The sequence below is a fragment of the Trachurus trachurus genome (genome assembly GCF_905171665.1).
Source record: "Trachurus trachurus genome assembly, chromosome: 5".
Classification (NCBI taxonomy): Eukaryota; Metazoa; Chordata; class Actinopteri; order Carangiformes; family Carangidae; genus Trachurus; species Trachurus trachurus.
Window position 1 is genome coordinate 12,312,680 of NC_139896.1, and position 16,045 is coordinate 12,328,724.

Here is a 16,045-nt window from a genome sequence, read left to right on the forward strand (position 1 = left end):
ACTTCACTGATCCCCCCTGTTGGCCCTCCACAGGGAGGTCAGAGTACAGGTCAACTACAGATTATTGAAATATTAACGCAAGGAGATGGGGAAAAAAAATTGTAATTTCAAATGAAGTCATCATGGGAAGCTGCCAGCGGTGAACTTTATGCTGATTGAACAATCAGCTACAGAGCAGCACTCCTGGAGCTTCAGAGTCTTTTCTCAGTGGTATTCAGCAGGGCAGGGCGTGCTTTGAAACCCCCTGGTCTTCCTCCAGGTTTTTAAGTAGGCATCATCAAATGTCAGGTAAAAAAAAAAAAAGTGCCTGATTAGGGAGTTCTTAACTGAGTTCTTTTAATTGAGGTCAGAAATCTAAAAAAAAAAAATCTGAACGCTGTGTCACCCTGCAGAGTAAAAGTAGAAAAACACAGGATAAGAAAAACGTGAGGCTGCATATAAAGATGCCTGGACAACCTGTCGAAACAAGTCTTTTTGTTGAACCTGTGCCACTACATTAAGTTTTAATCAACCAATACGAAATCAGATGGGGTACACACCAGAGGCCTACAAGAGGAGTGGTCAATACTGAAGCAAAATGTCTAGATAGATGCCCACCTTGTTCAACAACCACACCCCCTGTTTGTACTGCAGGTTGTTTGCTCCATACGCTTTAGTCTCAAGCCCTGATGGCATCATCAATGTTATTTTTTCAGACTTTTAAAAGCTCCTCCAGTGTCACAAGTGATATTACACAAGGCTCAGTAGGTTTCTATGTAAACTGACCTTTACACATATATTTGTTGAACTACCCCTTTAAGTTTTTAAATGAATAAATGGCATATTTTCTATATTAAACAAACACTGGTTTTCTATTTAAGATACTTCAAAAGTAGGATTAAAGATACATTTGTTCTTTGTCTCAGTGGTTTGAAAATCTAATTTGAATAATAGAAATGTGTGAGTCAACCGCACATCTAAGAAAGCAATTAAACACTCATTTGGAGACGTTTCTAATTTGCCACCATTTTAGTGCAACGGCTCATAATCCGCTCTTTGCTGACACATTCATTCATCACGGAGGACACAGACTGGAAATCACACTTTTAACTGGATGCTGCCTTCAATGTACTGTACGTGTCCGTCTCCAGTTTTCCGCTGCACTAAGCAATGGGTTGGGAAGCGTTACCAAGGGAACCAGGCAGAGCGACAGAGTGTACGTTCCTATTAGAAGACGGCTATGATTACTGACTGGAAATAACTGAAGATCACAGGTGACAACACTGCAGAAAGTCTGACACGAAAATTATTCACATATTTTAGAGCATCTGATCACACACTTCCTATTTCTATAGGAACTGGCACAGTAAAGATGAAAACGATGGGTTTATATTTAAATATGTATATATCTCACATACTTTATTTTTTATGCATTTTTCGATAAGCAGTTATCATTGATGTAGAAAAATACATTAGAAACTGTGTGATTTTTATAATATGCTACATTTTATCTGATCACAAATAATGCTACATTCATGACTTAAAGGGCAATTTGTTCCACCAAGCAGAAAATCAGAGGAGCTCTGCGGTGAGACTTTAACTCTTGAGTTCACCGTGCTAGCACGACTTTCTCCTGGTGTGAGCGTTGTTCTCGGCCAGGCAGAGGGCCACGCTGCTGGGGGAGGCCTGTGACGACGCGGTGCAGGAGCTGCACGAGGCCTGGTCCACTCGGTAGGAGATGGAGTTGTAGAAGACGGGATTGCTGTGGCCACGCTCCCGGTCAAGGTGAGATGGAGAGGGGCTGTTGTTGCAAATGTCCAAGTCACAGCAAATACAGGCGAACAAGGCTCTGAGTCTGCTGGGTTCACAGATCTGAGTGTGCTCTCTGTGTTCAGGTGTAATAAGTTTGTGATCCTCTGCAGGAGAGGGGAGGAGGTTAGTACAGCTTGTCCCCCCCTCCATCGGCAGGCTCAAGTTGCCGCGGCTGCTGTGTCCGTCTTCTCTGTCTTTATGTTCCGGCTCAGCAGTTTCTGCCTCAGCGTCCGACACCTCCCTATCCTCCTGTGTGTCTTTAGGCTGTGGGCTCTGCTGCTCTGCCCCCGCCTCAAGTCTCTCATCGGGCTCATCTGAGCTGACAGTGAGGAACCTCAGGACCACCAGGTTAAGAAAAGCTCCAACGACTGTCAACCCAACCAAAATGTACATAAAACTGAAGGCCACATAGGGGGGTCGCTTCTGGAGAGCATCCTTCTTCTGCAGCGCTACGAAATCCCCAAAGCCAATGGTAGTGAGCGTGATGAAGCAGTAGTAGTAGGCGTTGAAGTAGGTCCAGTCCTCAAAATGAGAGAAAGCTGCAGCACCGATACACAGAGTGCTCATGCAGGACAGCAGCCCCACCAGGACCATGTTCCCCATGGAGACCTCGGTCTTCTGCAGGCCCAGGCCCTGCTTGGCTCTTCGCAGGAGGTAGCGGACCAAAGTATTGATCCTCTCGCCCAGGCTCTGGAACATGACCAGTGTCAGAGGAATGCCCAGGAGTGCGTAAAACATACAGAAGGCCTTGCCAGCATCAGTGCGAGGAGTAACGTGGCCATAACCTACAAAGTCACAGTATATTGCAGGTCAGATAGTGTCAAGTATGTGCTGGTTAATTTTCTCAGGCATCAAAAAAAATGTATACCAGACGTTGCACACAATGCTAAGATACTCAAAAGTCACCCAGTGAAGTCAACTCTCAAGTCTTTAAAGAAGCTATTTGTAAGTTTTCTGGCACCACAAGAGCCAACTGTCATTAACTTTATCATTTAGAGGGTTATAATATGACCTCTGAGCAACACTATTGGAAAGTGACAAAACGGGCATGTTCCACTTGAGTAGAATAGACGAGAGTTACGCTTGGCGTTGCTGTTGGGGACAGCGCTCAGTGAGCAAATGGATGAAAATTGATACTTAACTTGCAACGTTTCTTCTAGACTGCTAAGTAAACAGCTGTTAATGTTAATGCTGGGGCTATGTAGCGATAGAAAAAAAACGTACAAATAGCTCCTTTAGGTAAGGGCTCAAACACTTCCACCAGCCAAGTGAGTTTATGATGGGTAATTTGGCTGTAATATGGCTCCATGGGCTTTCATGGAGAATTATCACCAGACTCGGCAGCTGTGGAGAGCTTTTTAGCTCGATGTCTGAGATGTTCTCATTAACCCTATAAGGTCAACATTTCCAGAAAGAGAAGCTTCCAATAAAATCGCAATGTCCTACCTGGATATCAACCAGGAACCAAGATAGCAACCAGATGGTGAAGAAAATCAAACATCTGTCTGCTTGTTTTGTTATTTTTTTCTTCTTTTGGACAAAAAAATCATTACTGCACCAAGAAAATGATAAAGTGGGTGGACAGCTAACCTGGAGACATAACACACAGGTATCCACATAATCACGTACATTACACTGTAAGGCAACATAATGACAGCTCAGGCTCTTGATGTTCTGCACACCCGCACAGCTGCTTTCACAGATACTTCTGCTCAAGCTGAAGCAAGGAACAAATGCTTGTATTTGTATGGACCAATGACAATAAATGAAGGTTATTATGCCTCCCAACTTAAAGGTCAGGTCTTATTTGTTTATCACTGCTTTGTTGTAGAAAAAAAAACACCTTTCAGTTGACTGTGGCTCTGTAGAGCGTTAAATAACTGACCAGGAAATGTGAGATTATGAAGGGTAAAAGCTTTCAGTGTTATTTTGTTCTGGTTCACTGGTCAAGTGATGAGGCTTTTGTAAAAATCCCATGTAATTATTATTATCAGCAGGTGACCTGTCTTGAAACACGACTGCACATGTATCGGGGTAATTCCCTATAGCTACACCACTTATCCATGCAGGGTTGCTGGAGCTAATCCCAGTTTATGTAGGGCAAGGGCGGGGTACACCTCCTACAGACAGTCTATCATAGGGCCAAAATGATAATAATAAATCTTGTGTGCATGTCTTTGAGCTATGGGAGGAATCTGGAGAACCTCTGTGCCGGCCCTGCTTGAATAACGGAGATGTTTAAAATGTTTGATCGTTTGTTGGCAGATTGTATTGAATGTATGTTTACTAAGTTAACGCAGCAACCAAAACCTAAACATAACTGGTAGGAAGTAATAAAGTGATACTCCACTCGTTTGAGTATCAAAGATGATGCTTTACACTGATCAAACTCTTTCATCAGAGCAGGTGCTGTAGTTTCATCCTCTTTACAGGGACTGTGGTCATCTTACAGTAAATTACACTTACAGTGGATGATATCAATGACCAGTTTTCAAATAGGAAACAGTATTTAAAAGGTGATATAGGCCTAAATGTTAAGGGGACATATTATGGAAATATCACTTTTTGGAGGCTCTTTAACATATATTTGGGTGTTTGTCTTGCCTTCTGGCCCCCAAAATGTGAGAATTTGCAAAGATAAGTCTGTAATGTGCACTGTGCAGGCTACCTAGGTTGAAATCCACGTGATTTTACAAGCTGTTGCCTTCTAGTGATGTAACTAGGTTTTGAATTTGCATAACCTTACTACTACCTGGGACCGGTAGAAGGGGTGGGGCGGGAAGGGGCTGGCACTGAAACCAGCCGTTCTGAACAGGGCTGTTTTGAGAGTATGAAAAGAGAGCTGTGATGTTTGATCCTTAGGGTATTTTGACCAAAGCATGTGGGAACTATTTTAATTTGTGGAAAAGGGGCATAATATGTCTCCTTTAAAGTCCTCCTGCAGCCCTGTAATGTAACACACGTCTCTGCTCTCCATCTCTACGCCCAATGTATTCCAACCACGTTTTAACAAAATTTTACAAAAATTTTGCTTCAACCATAAATCTTGCAGGAGTCTGTCAATCACGTTGACAGTTATCACAACAATGTGACATGTGCCTGCTCACAAGTTTGGCCAAGATGTTTTCACATAATATGACAGTTTTGAATAAATATATGGATATTCATTTGACTGGATGTAGCAAATAATACTTAACGTTTGAGGAAGTGAAAACATTTTGTCATGTCGCCTATACATTGTCTTTACAGGAATCCCTGTTAACTTCTGTGAAATCAGTGCTGACCACAGAATCTGTTTTCTATGACAAAAGAAAATTATAAACTTTTTACAGTCTTTGAGTTTTTGAGTCCTATATAGGGGCCATGTTGAGCTTTTTGGTGAAGTAGCTGAATAACTTTGTCTGTTCACAAGTTCCTACTCAGTGGCAAATTATGCAAGTTCTTCTTCAGTGTGGCCCCTTACTCTTGGGCCAATACTCCCATCTAAACTAAAAGAGCGCGAAAAAACACACACACACGACAACAATCTCACATGGACAAACAGTGCACTGCTGTGGTCTATACTTGCCAATCGTGGTGATAACAGTGATGGCAAAGTAAAAAGAGCCGGCGAACTTCCACTGCCTCCCGGCCCGGTGCGGCTCCGACAGCAGCACCACCCTCTCCACCTCCCGGTAGTCTTCCTCCGTGAAGCCGTACTTCTTCTTCAGCGCGTTCAGCTTCTGCTCCAGCGCCTTCCTCCTCGAGCTCTCGCTCTCCGATTCCAGGGCGTCGAAGACGGCGGCTCCGATGAGCAGGTAGAGGATAATGCAGGGGATGAGAGAGAGGGTCCTGATGTTCTGCGTCTTCATCCTCAACTCCGGAGTGCGCGCGGGAGCGGAGGAGGGAGGCAGGGAGGGAGGGAGCTGCTGCTCAGAGACACAGACGCACAGAGGAGTCCATCCATCTTCAGGGAGCTGATGTGCTGAGGCCCCCATGCATGGCCTGCTCGGGTATGTAGGTATTTAGGTTGAGTGTGGAAACTATTAGCCCGCCAAGCCCGGTCAGGTTATCACAGAGGTGTTGATTAGGTAAGATGACTCCAAACTTCCCGTGTCCTCCATTAAGTTACCTGAGCTGTAACACTCTGCTGGATCTTATTAGCACCTGTAAAGGTGTTTGCAGGTGCACTCACAATCCCTCTCATAATGCTTTTTTTCTTACTTGTTTATTTGACCTTCACTGTGCAGAATGATGTCTGCGCCTTTTGAAACTAGAGGTGGCTTTTACATTCAGTCTCAGCCTCATTGAAACTTGTATGGAGGCTGATCATGGTGCAGAACATAAATTACAGTAGTGTAATGCGGAGGTTGTCACTGTATGTACAATGAGAGCAATCTCACTTTTTTAATAGAAGAGAAATCTTGTGTCAGAAGGTTCAACTTTTTTTGTTTATATTCACAGATTCAAAGCGAGAGAATTTTAATTTGAAGACTTGAACCCAAACATAAACTGTCAAATAAAATGTAAAAAATCAAAGCATAAGGTTATTTAAAATGTATAACAGTATTGCCATAAATTCTGAATAAAGATTATGATACATAGACTCATAGACCTTTCACTCTGAGGGGACAAGTGGACCCAAACCATCTCTGCAACTGAACCCCCTCACTGTAGGGGTCAAACTTTCAGCCCTGCAAATTTTTTGTAGCAAGTTTGTGTCACACAAGACTCACGTGAGCATGTTAATGTCTTCTGCATATCTTGTTTTTATTGTTTTTCCATTATAATATAGCGGTTGTTGCTAACACAGTCTGGTCACATGCTGTTCTTCTGTTTTTCTTTACATAATCGCACCAACATAATGGTCATCTAATGTGCTGTTGGTTGCAATTTCTGACTCCGTCCAACAACGAACCTTCCTTCAAAGTCACTGAGAGATATTCAGATTTCGATCTTGATACAAAATCAGAATCAACTGAGTCTGTTCAGCATTTTCCATACCTGTTACAGAGCATGATTGGATATTTGGATATTGGACCATCCAGTGCATTTGTGTTTGTGTTTCTCCACTCCATCCATGAAGGCTTCTCTTTTCATTTATCACGTGTTCATATTCTTGACATTAAGATTATTGATTTAAAGCAGAAGTAAGCGATATTTTTGTGTTAATATAAGTCTTAAATAGTTATATCTTCCGACAGCAATCACTTACATAGAGTGTTTGGACCGAAACACGGGTCTCTCAGTCACTCTGCTCTGCTCTGAGCCGAGGAGAAAACATTTCTCGTATCCTACAAGTTTTATCCAATGAGGAGAGAGAACGGCATGCAGGGCTGTGTGTGCAGCCAAGGGATGCGCGTGAACGTGGTGACATAGGGACGAGGACCAATAGATCCATGACGAGGGCGGGGGCTGCTAACTCCATCGGCTGACAAGACGTTATGGTGCGTTCAAGGCAACTCGTAACTCGTGTTTTTCCGACCTGTGAAGTCGTACCAGTTCGATCTGGTACGAGTTCACGGGTCGGAAGTTACGAGTGGCCGTTATAGTGACTTTCACCGGTAAAACAGGTCGGAAAAACACGGGTTGCCTGCTACAAAGTCGTAAGTCGTGACTTGAAGCTGTAATTTACGGTTTCAAAAGCCTGCCTGGAACGCAGCATTAGCCAAAACGACCGGATCGCTCACTTCTGCTTTAACAAATTCTATAGTGAGTTTGTCTTTTAAGCAACAGAAAGATATTCAGAAAAAGTTTCCGTCCTGCATTTTTACTGAACATTATCCCATTTTCCTGAGTATTTCTACTACAAACTTTCTCCAAGATGTTCATCGCTGCTCCTGTGTTTGAAGGGTTGGGATACACAAGTGTCAGAGTGTTTGTGTGTGTTGTGTCTGTGGTGGCTGCCACACAGAAGCACAGCAGAAACAGCTGGCCTTTCCAGACTCTACTCCCCTGATTATTTTGCCCTGTGAAGCGTTCATGTGTGGAGTATTCACAATACACTCGGCTAAAGTATTGCTCTGAGCGATGAAGCATTAGCTGGTGGCAGCACTGACCTTTATCAAGCACACTTAGTCGCTGAGTGATCCGCCGAGCCGTCGTCATTAACTAAGTCCAACACAGGGACTGGGCGAGAGAGACAGCGGGGAATGATTTGCGGGTATGTATCAGTGCAACTACACAGGATCCTGGTTTGTGGTGGTTTTCAGGGACATCTGCTGAGTTTTTTGTTCAGTGTCATGCTAATTGGGTTCACAGCAGAGCAACCAGAAAATGGGCTGGCTGCTGCAACTTCATGTTGCAAGTTATTTCAGTTTCATATCCTGCATGAGGTTCCCATCTACGTCCAATTTGTGGAGCTTATTCAAGCCGTAACCAGGCCATAAAGAGCCTGAGATCTGTCATTAAAATCCACATTTATTGCCTCTACTCCCTACAGAACATATGGCTATCTCTACAGTAGTGTTTTTTTTTTATCTTCCAGAGACAGTACAGGACCTTATCCCGCTTTAGTAAGCACAAATGAATCTATTGCCGAGCAGATGTTAACAGTGTAGCATGCAGACAAGTCTTGATTTTCTCCACTGGCAGTAAGAGCAATTATCTCCTTTTGAGAGGAGTCCATGAGAGATAATAGCCTCGCCAGAGTCCACTCAATAAAGCACACTGCGCCTCCATCGGTATTATTCATGATCAGTTCCTCATGCATATCTCACATTGTGTGTAGGAAATAAATGCTAACAAAATAATGTTATAGCCACACGCAGAAACATCACTTCAGCAGCAAACAGTGTAATCACTGTGAAGGGTTAGTGACTTTTTAATAAGGGCCCTGTGGTTTAACAACAGCTCTCTATCCATGAAGTAATGATGCTGTATTATCTGATGTGCTCATCTCATCTCTCCTTGTTCTACAGGCTGCTTCATACATTCCCTTTATCTTGCACAGGAAGACATTAAGAGCAGGATGTCCACTGACTGGAGTCGAGACTCATCTGTCCAAGTGCCATACCCGCTAAAAAGGAGGCTGGGGAATATACTGCAAACATGATGCTATCTTTACACTGATAACAGCAGGTGACTGCGATGGAGATGAATACAGCCATTATGATGATCATCTAGTGGAGGGAGGTGGTGTTTCTTTAGTCATGAAAATAAAAAATGCATGTCTGATAAATAAATAAAAAACTTTACTTTGAGGTAAGTGTCTTTTCAGTGTCATGGTGGGGGGAACAGGTTTGAACTTTGCAACTAATGTGAGCAGTCCTTTGAGCCTTATTAGCCAAAAGGGCAGCGACGTGGTCTTAAATTCCCCTACGTCACCTGCAGGGAGAGTCTGTGGTGTGAGAATGAGTGTGCCGACAGAAAAAAGAAATGTGTGGAATGTGTGGTTTATCATATGGACCTGAAATGATAGTGTTTAACTGTAGCACCTGGAGATGGATGGATGGATGGATGGATGGATGGGATGAGATTTCAATAAGTGAAGAGAAAATTCAAATACTGAAAGCAAAGGACAGATTTAGAAAGAAAAGTGTTTTAAATACCATTAGGTTCCTTTGTTACATGCACACAAAATTTGACCTATATAGAGAGTCTGTATTTGACCAACAAAAGCTAAGTTGTGATTTTAGTGCAGCAGTTAGTCACCTTGACTCCTGGACTTAACGCTGAAATGACAATGCTCTCAAATAATCCGCAATTTATCCCTGAAACAACACCTAACATCTTTATCTAACTATTAAACACATAGACCAGGGAGATTGTTTTGTTTGTTTGTCTGCCTGCAGGATTACACAGAGTGCTGAAGTGATTTGTACCAAACTTAGTGGAAGGATCAGGGATGGAGCGTGGAAGAGGAACATGGAGGAGCTCAGTCAGGTTTGGGACAGAGCCAGTCAAAGGGATTTTGTATTATTTTCCCAAATACTGGAAGAGACTGAGCTTTGTTTGATATATCCACCTGTTTCTCCTAAGGTAATAATGTGCACCATTCACCAGGCATAGCATTAGGACCACCTGCCTAATACTGTGTTGGTCCCCCTTTTGCTGCCAAATACACAACAAGCTGTGATGCACTGTGTATTCTGACACCTTTCTATCAGAACCAGCATGAACTTCTTCAGAAATTTGAGCGACAATAGCTTGTCTGTTGGATGGATCCGACCACACATGTAAGCCTTGGCCGCCTGTGGCCCGGTCGCCGGTTCACCTCTGTTTCTTTGTTGGACCACTTTTGATAGATACTGACCACTGAGATGCTCTCATCTAGCCGTCACAGTTTGGCCCTTGTCAAAACCACTCAAATCCTTTTGCTTGCCCATCTTTCCTGCTTCTAACAGGTCAACTTTGAGGTCAAAATGTTAATTTGCTGCTTAATATATCCCACCCAGGTGTCACGATGAAGTGTTATTCAGTGTTTTTCACCTCACCTGGTAATGGTCATGTGTTAATGTCAATGTTATGCCTAATGGTGTATGTGTCTTGACGTAAAGAATCACACATATTTATAGTGTTAAGATAATGATCCAGATGTTATTATTTACTGAAAGTAGCAGCACATATGGCACCAGCACCTTCCAACAGCATTTTATTTAACATGCAACTAACAAAATGACACAAAAACAATAGTTGCTGAATCATAGCAATGAGACAATGCAAACAGCTGTAGAGTTGTATGAATTTTATACTGATGCTATTATTTCAGGTAACAAAGTCAAACTCTCTCTTGATTAAAGACCATCAAATAAATCTACACTTAAGATTAATAGACATGTGTGGAGTCATCTGGCCTTGGTGAATATACTGATTTGAAAAGGTGAAAAGTAAAACATGAATTTAACAGGCTATAAATAAAGATATTCTGTAGCTCTCACTCCATTAATAATCCAATGATGGTGTTATAAGGTTGGGCTTTTGGTCGGCATCAGGAGTCGGAGATACTTTTAGTAGGCTACTCTGACTTTAATAGGTTTAATCCATATTCAGTTGAACTGATGGATAAATTAATGAACGGTAATATCCTAATGCACATTCAAGACTCCACCCTACATTTGGGGTTAATTAGGGTATAAGTAAATTAAGTGTAATATCTTTGAGGTATTTCCAGTGAATTATCACGTTAAGAGGTTAAAACTCCATAACTGAGCCTTCATTTAAAAATAATTCCTTAATGGGTTTTAATGAAGGAAAAGCTGTTGGCCAAAGCCTTAAGTCATACAGATTATTCATTAAAATATCTTGATATATATCTGATGTAGTCAGATATGTGAGTAGGCTACATCACGTTAATTACCCAGGTCCATCTCCTTAAAACGCCTTAACTGCATTCAGATTATACAATTAGCCTATTAATGTGTAAATGAATGGAGTGTTTTGGTAAATTTATAATGGAGTCTAATTGATTAGATTACCATTAACTGTGCACAATGACCTGAGAGGTAATAATATAATATAATATAATATAATATAATATAATATAATATAGCCTAATATAATATAATCAGAGGTGGGTAGTAACGCGCTACATTTACTCCGTTACATTTACTTGAGTAACTTTTTGGATAAATTGTAGGCTACTTCTAAGAGTAGTTTCAATGCAGCATACTTGTTACTTTTACTTCTTCAGAAGAAGCGGTACTCTTACTCCGTTACATTGAGCTACATTCCGGTCGCTACTCGCTACTTTTTCTTATCGATCCAATGTGCAAATTGTTTATTTTTTAATGGAGATACTTCCAAGCCTCTGTCACATGACTGCGTTTCACCAATCAGATGTAGCCACTCGCGACGTTTTCCTCCGTGTAACCAATCGGACAGAGCCAGGCAGTCACATGACCGCACACAAAATCTCCGCGGTAAACAGGACGGCCACTCCGCCTTGAGAAACTGTGGCTACTAAATGATTAGGACGACGTCAAGCCCTGGTATGTCGTGGATAATGTCCGTGAAGGCAAAGATATTCAATATAAACCGTCTTTGGTGATGGTTCTCAGTCATGCAGGTCATCTTATTTTTCTTCCTCCCCAGGAAGTTTAAACCCCATACACACCTGGAGTCACATGACCACCCCGTCCTGTTTCGGGGGTGTGGTCATGTGACTTTGGTTTCACTAGTTCTAAACCAATCATAGGACCACTCACTCTGGGTTTAAATACCTGGGTTTCTGGCATTAGTCTCAGACAGTTCATAGATCATAGATAGGCCTATGTAAGTAATTGTGGCTGAATTTGTCTTCATTTAAGTTAGGCTACTTTGTAAAAAAAAAAAAAAAAAAAAAACGTAATTTAGGCTATTGTCTTAGTTGTTAAATGTTCTTTGGCAGTATCTGATTTTTTTTCATTGCTATTATAGGCTATTTTTGTGTATTTGATTTGGCTACTTTTTACTTTTACTGAGTTATAATGAATATAATATAATATAATAGCCTACTATTTATGATGAAGATGATGATGCTATATCCCAAAGAAATGAAGCCCCGTGACTTCTGTATGAATCATGCTATGGTGGGCGTCAACAGTTGTGTGTAAAGTTTCTGTTTTGTTGAACAGGAAAGTGAAAGTGAAAGAGCTTCGGGCCTCGGGGAGTGGATGACTTGCTGGCTTTGGTGGGACATGTGCTGCTGCTCAACATGGCCTGGTACCTCAACAACCGAGTCCGTAATCTCTTCGAGTGGTTATGGCGCATGACCCGGGGTTTCTTCATGTGCGTCTTTACCCGAGTCCTCGTCCCCATCGCCCGGCGGCTCCGGCCGGCGTTAGGCTGGAGGGAGGGGGAGCCCGGCGGCCGCACCGAGCCTGAGGTTGAGGACCCACAGCAGAAACCTCTGACCAGCGACCCCCAAAACAGGGTCGAGGAAGAGGATCCACAGGGCCCACGGGAGACGGGCATAGTGACTGTCACCGCAGGCTCCGACATACAGGCCGAGGAAGCTGAGGAAGGTGAGGATGATGAGTTCAACAGCGAGGAGTACCGGGTGGAGACCTCGGATGAGCTGTACTGTGGCTACGATTCAACCTGGGAGACCGAGGAGGAGGAGGGCAGCTCGCACAGGAAGGGCAGGCGCCCAGGGGCCTCCAGTAATGTGAGTAAACAGGGCCGGAGGTCGGGGTGGGGTCGTGGGGGGGGGGGGGGGGGGGGGGGGGGTGGGGTCGTGGGGGGGGACGAAGCACAGCACTGTGACAGGTGGCTGCGTGGAGGCCTGCACAGAAATCACTTCCTGTTGCTTTGTCAGCCTCTGGGTGTCACTCACTCACCTCTACCATGTGAGATCATGTGAGGAGGGGGGTTAAGTACAGTTTTTTTTTTTTTTTATACCTTTTTTTATTTATTAAAAATCTCTGCTACACCTCAAGAGTGCCTCGGGAGCTCTTTTTTGACTGCACTACCATCCTTCCACAGACAGTCAGTTTTTTCTCAATTTATTTCGATTATTTTTCCCTTGAAGAGCACCATGAGCCACTCTACATTTTCATACTTTTTTTCCTGTGGCCTCTGCAGCACTCACCCTCCCCTCTATTTTTTCTACAGTTTTTTTATCTGCTTATTTGCAAAGGTGACTTCAAAATGTCTGTCAAATAATCTGACCTTCAGTTCTTGTCTCTGTAGCAGTACAAGTTCAGCAGATTTGAAAATGCCGCAAGAGACATGCAGAACTACAGACATGACTACCCTGTAAGTTACACACACACGGCCCCATATTTAATCATAACTCATACTCAGACCGAGCCTTCATTTAAAGCCATGTTTTATCGTATATTCCCAACAGTTCCAGGTCAAGCAGCAGTCCTGGATACAGGAGAAGTCCTCTGTAAGTGGGCCACACATCACCTCACACATGTCAACTGTTTGCATATTCTTTGGTACCAGTCACTACATCATTTGAAATAAAACTGAAATATGTATCTGAAGTTGTAAGATTTATTTCTCGTGTCATTTGTTAGCAGGATGAGATGTCAAACCTGAACTTCTACCTCGGACTAAGGCCTTCTATACCTGACGGTAGGCAGGAGATGAGTATTTTTATTTGTGTAACTGTCTCAGCAAACAGTAGGCTATATTCAATTTTACATTAATAAACCTTTGGATGGACATTTCTATCTATTAGGTCTCTACATAGAAGACTTCCACAATGCCTGGAAAGGGAAGTACAATAAACTGGAGAGTGTGCACACCTATATTCAGTGGTAAGTTACAGAAATGTGTGACTAAAATGTTAAAACACAGAGCATGCTCAGGTAACTGTTGGTGAAATTTCTAACAACATACATTTCCCTCTCAAAAGGTTGTTCCCGCTGCAGGAACCAGGGATGAACTATGAGGCCAGCACACTAACAAAAGACGAAATTGAGGTAAACCAACGGATACCAGATTCAAATCTGAAAAAAAAAGAGCTTAATGTGTCCTGACAGACGCTCTACTTTTAATGCAGGAGTTTTGCAGTAACAGCAAAGCAAGGGAAAACCTGCTGAGGTCATACGAGCTCATGTTGGACTTCTATGGTATCGAATTGCGTGATAAGGAAACGGGAGAAGTCAAGAAAGCATCAAACTGGAGACAGAGATTCTCCAACCTGAACAGGTGCAGTATCTCTGACTCTCAATAAAATGTGTGATTCTCTTAAATGTCATGAAAATAAGTAAATTTGAGCTTTTTTTCTTTTTACATTTACAGTCGCACTCACAACAACCTGCGCATCACCCGCATCCTGAAGTGCCTGGGAACTCTGGGATATCGCCACTACCAAGCCCCGCTGGTCCGCTTCTTCCTGGAGGAGACTCTGGTCCAAGAACAACTTCCAAATGTCAGAGAGAGCGTCCTCAACTACTTCCTGTTCGCTGTCCTTGATAAGAAACAGCGCAGGAGCCTCCTCAACTTCGCCTACCTGAATTACGAACCTAAAGATGAGTTTGTGTGGTGCCCAAGGAAAATCCAGATGCTGTGGTCACAGCTGCCAGGGACGGAGACAGAAAGAGAAGTGAATGGTAAAAGAGATAGTGGTGAGTACGACTCGGGTTGGGATCTGGATCAGAAGCAGCCTGAGGATGAACCCATGGATTTGACAAATTAAACTGTCAAAGCAGAGTGTGTTTTAGATCTGATGACAACCTGATGAGTGAAGACACATCTGTAGAGCAACAGTTACAGTAGCCGTGCCTTCACAGCAACTGGTTGAAGAGCTGGCCACAGAAACTTCTGCAAATCTGCCAAAGTAAAGAGATGATCGACAGAATCCAACCTCAGGGTCAAAGCAGGAGAAGACAGGGTTAATTATGGTGAATAACCTAATGGAGCACATGCACCTAAACTTGATACTTTCACTTTTCTAATACACCAGTTCTTTTTTCTTTACACAAACCATTGTGTGTGTGGTTTTTAGAATTGTATTGAGATTTTAATCTTTCTTTATTTTTCAAAACAGTTTATAGAAATCTTAAAATGATTTTCACAAAAATGTAACCGTCATGTTATGGTAATGGTGGGTGGATCACATTAAGAACGAAGAATCACTTGTTATCATCACTGTGAATAATAAAGCTGTAGCAATTGTTCCTGGTTGATTAAAATCTGTTTTTCATTTCCAGTATATTTTAATCATTTTGTTTTATAACAAACTGCCTCATATGATTCACTGGCTTATTCCCAGTGAAATTAAAGCACTCTGCATATTAATCTGATTTTATTTAGTAGTTCTGTACTGGCAGTGTTATACTCGAGGCTTTAGAGGCAGGAGACACCGCTGCACGTTGTTTAACAGGTTTGCTGATATCTAATTGTAGTTCAATGCTCCGGTGGTTAAAGAGTATGAAGGTATTGTGCCCTGGTGATAATGCATTATTAAAGGATCACTATGTCCTACTGTTTGAGTCAAAACCTGAGCCCTTTGTTTTATGTCATGTCCTCCCTCTGCCCTCACCTTACTGTCAATCTGTACTATCACAATAAACACTGCAGGAATGCTAAAATATAACAACATATAATCCCCGTCCTGAGTTTACTTTTGCAGCATCCGCCAGATGTGAGGCTATATATTTTTTAGAGTTGCAGTTAAGATTTGATGCTCACAACATAATGTATAAAAAATGTGGTTACAAAATAAAAATGATTGGCTCCATTATGCTTAAGCAGATATTTTAAAAGTCAAGGACTATGGCAGCCTGACGCATATATTGGTACTGACCTGTCTGAACACCCAGAGTTAATTTGTATAACTGAACCACAGTGTAAAAGCATACAAAAAACAGATTCACATAAAAACATGTATTACAACAAG

The 16,045-nt window shown here is 42.4% G+C and overlaps 2 protein-coding genes across 3 annotated transcripts; one reads left to right on the plus strand and one right to left on the minus strand.

Annotated features, from left to right (window-relative positions):
* Window positions 1-1,596: 1,596 nt before the first annotated feature.
* LOC310985642 (potassium channel subfamily K member 15-like) lies at window positions 1,597-5,642 on the minus strand (the record flags this gene model as incomplete). The annotated part of the gene is made up of 2 exons (XM_083971261.1): window positions 1,597-2,576; window positions 5,360-5,642. 2 exons carry the CDS (start codon window positions 5,640-5,642, stop codon window positions 1,597-1,599), a joined length of 1,263 nt encoding a protein of 420 aa, XP_083827387.1.
* Window positions 5,643-12,333: 6,691 nt separating this feature from the next.
* On the plus strand, window positions 12,334-15,630 carry LOC310986053 (opioid growth factor receptor-like). Of its 2 annotated transcripts, none has more exons than XM_083971775.1 (8): window positions 12,334-12,856; window positions 13,381-13,446; window positions 13,541-13,582; window positions 13,716-13,773; window positions 13,880-13,958; window positions 14,057-14,123; window positions 14,204-14,352; window positions 14,446-15,630. In XM_083971775.1, exons 1-8 carry the CDS (start codon window positions 12,404-12,406, stop codon window positions 14,840-14,842), a joined length of 1,311 nt encoding a protein of 436 aa, XP_083827901.1. In that variant the 5' UTR covers window positions 12,334-12,403; the 3' UTR covers window positions 14,843-15,630. The 2 variants fall into 2 exon arrangements, with proteins under 2 accessions (XP_083827901.1, XP_083827902.1); XM_083971776.1 differs by having other exon boundaries at window positions 13,719-13,773.
* The last annotated feature ends 415 nt before the right edge of the window (window positions 15,631-16,045 follow it).

What these genes read in the sequence shown, in the direction of transcription:
- LOC310986053 (XM_083971775.1), top strand. Translation starts at nt 12,404, where the DNA reads ATGGCCTGGTACCTCAACAACCGAGTCCGTAATCTCTTCGAGTGGTTA. An exon ending in GCCCAGGGGCCTCCAGTAAT is followed by an intron (nt 12,857 to 13,380) that starts GTGAGTAAACAG and finishes TTGTCTCTGTAG; the next exon opens with CAGTACAAGTTCAGCAGATT. An exon ending in GGATACAGGAGAAGTCCTCT is followed by an intron (nt 13,583 to 13,715) that starts GTAAGTGGGCCA and finishes GTCATTTGTTAG; the next exon opens with CAGGATGAGATGTCAAACCT.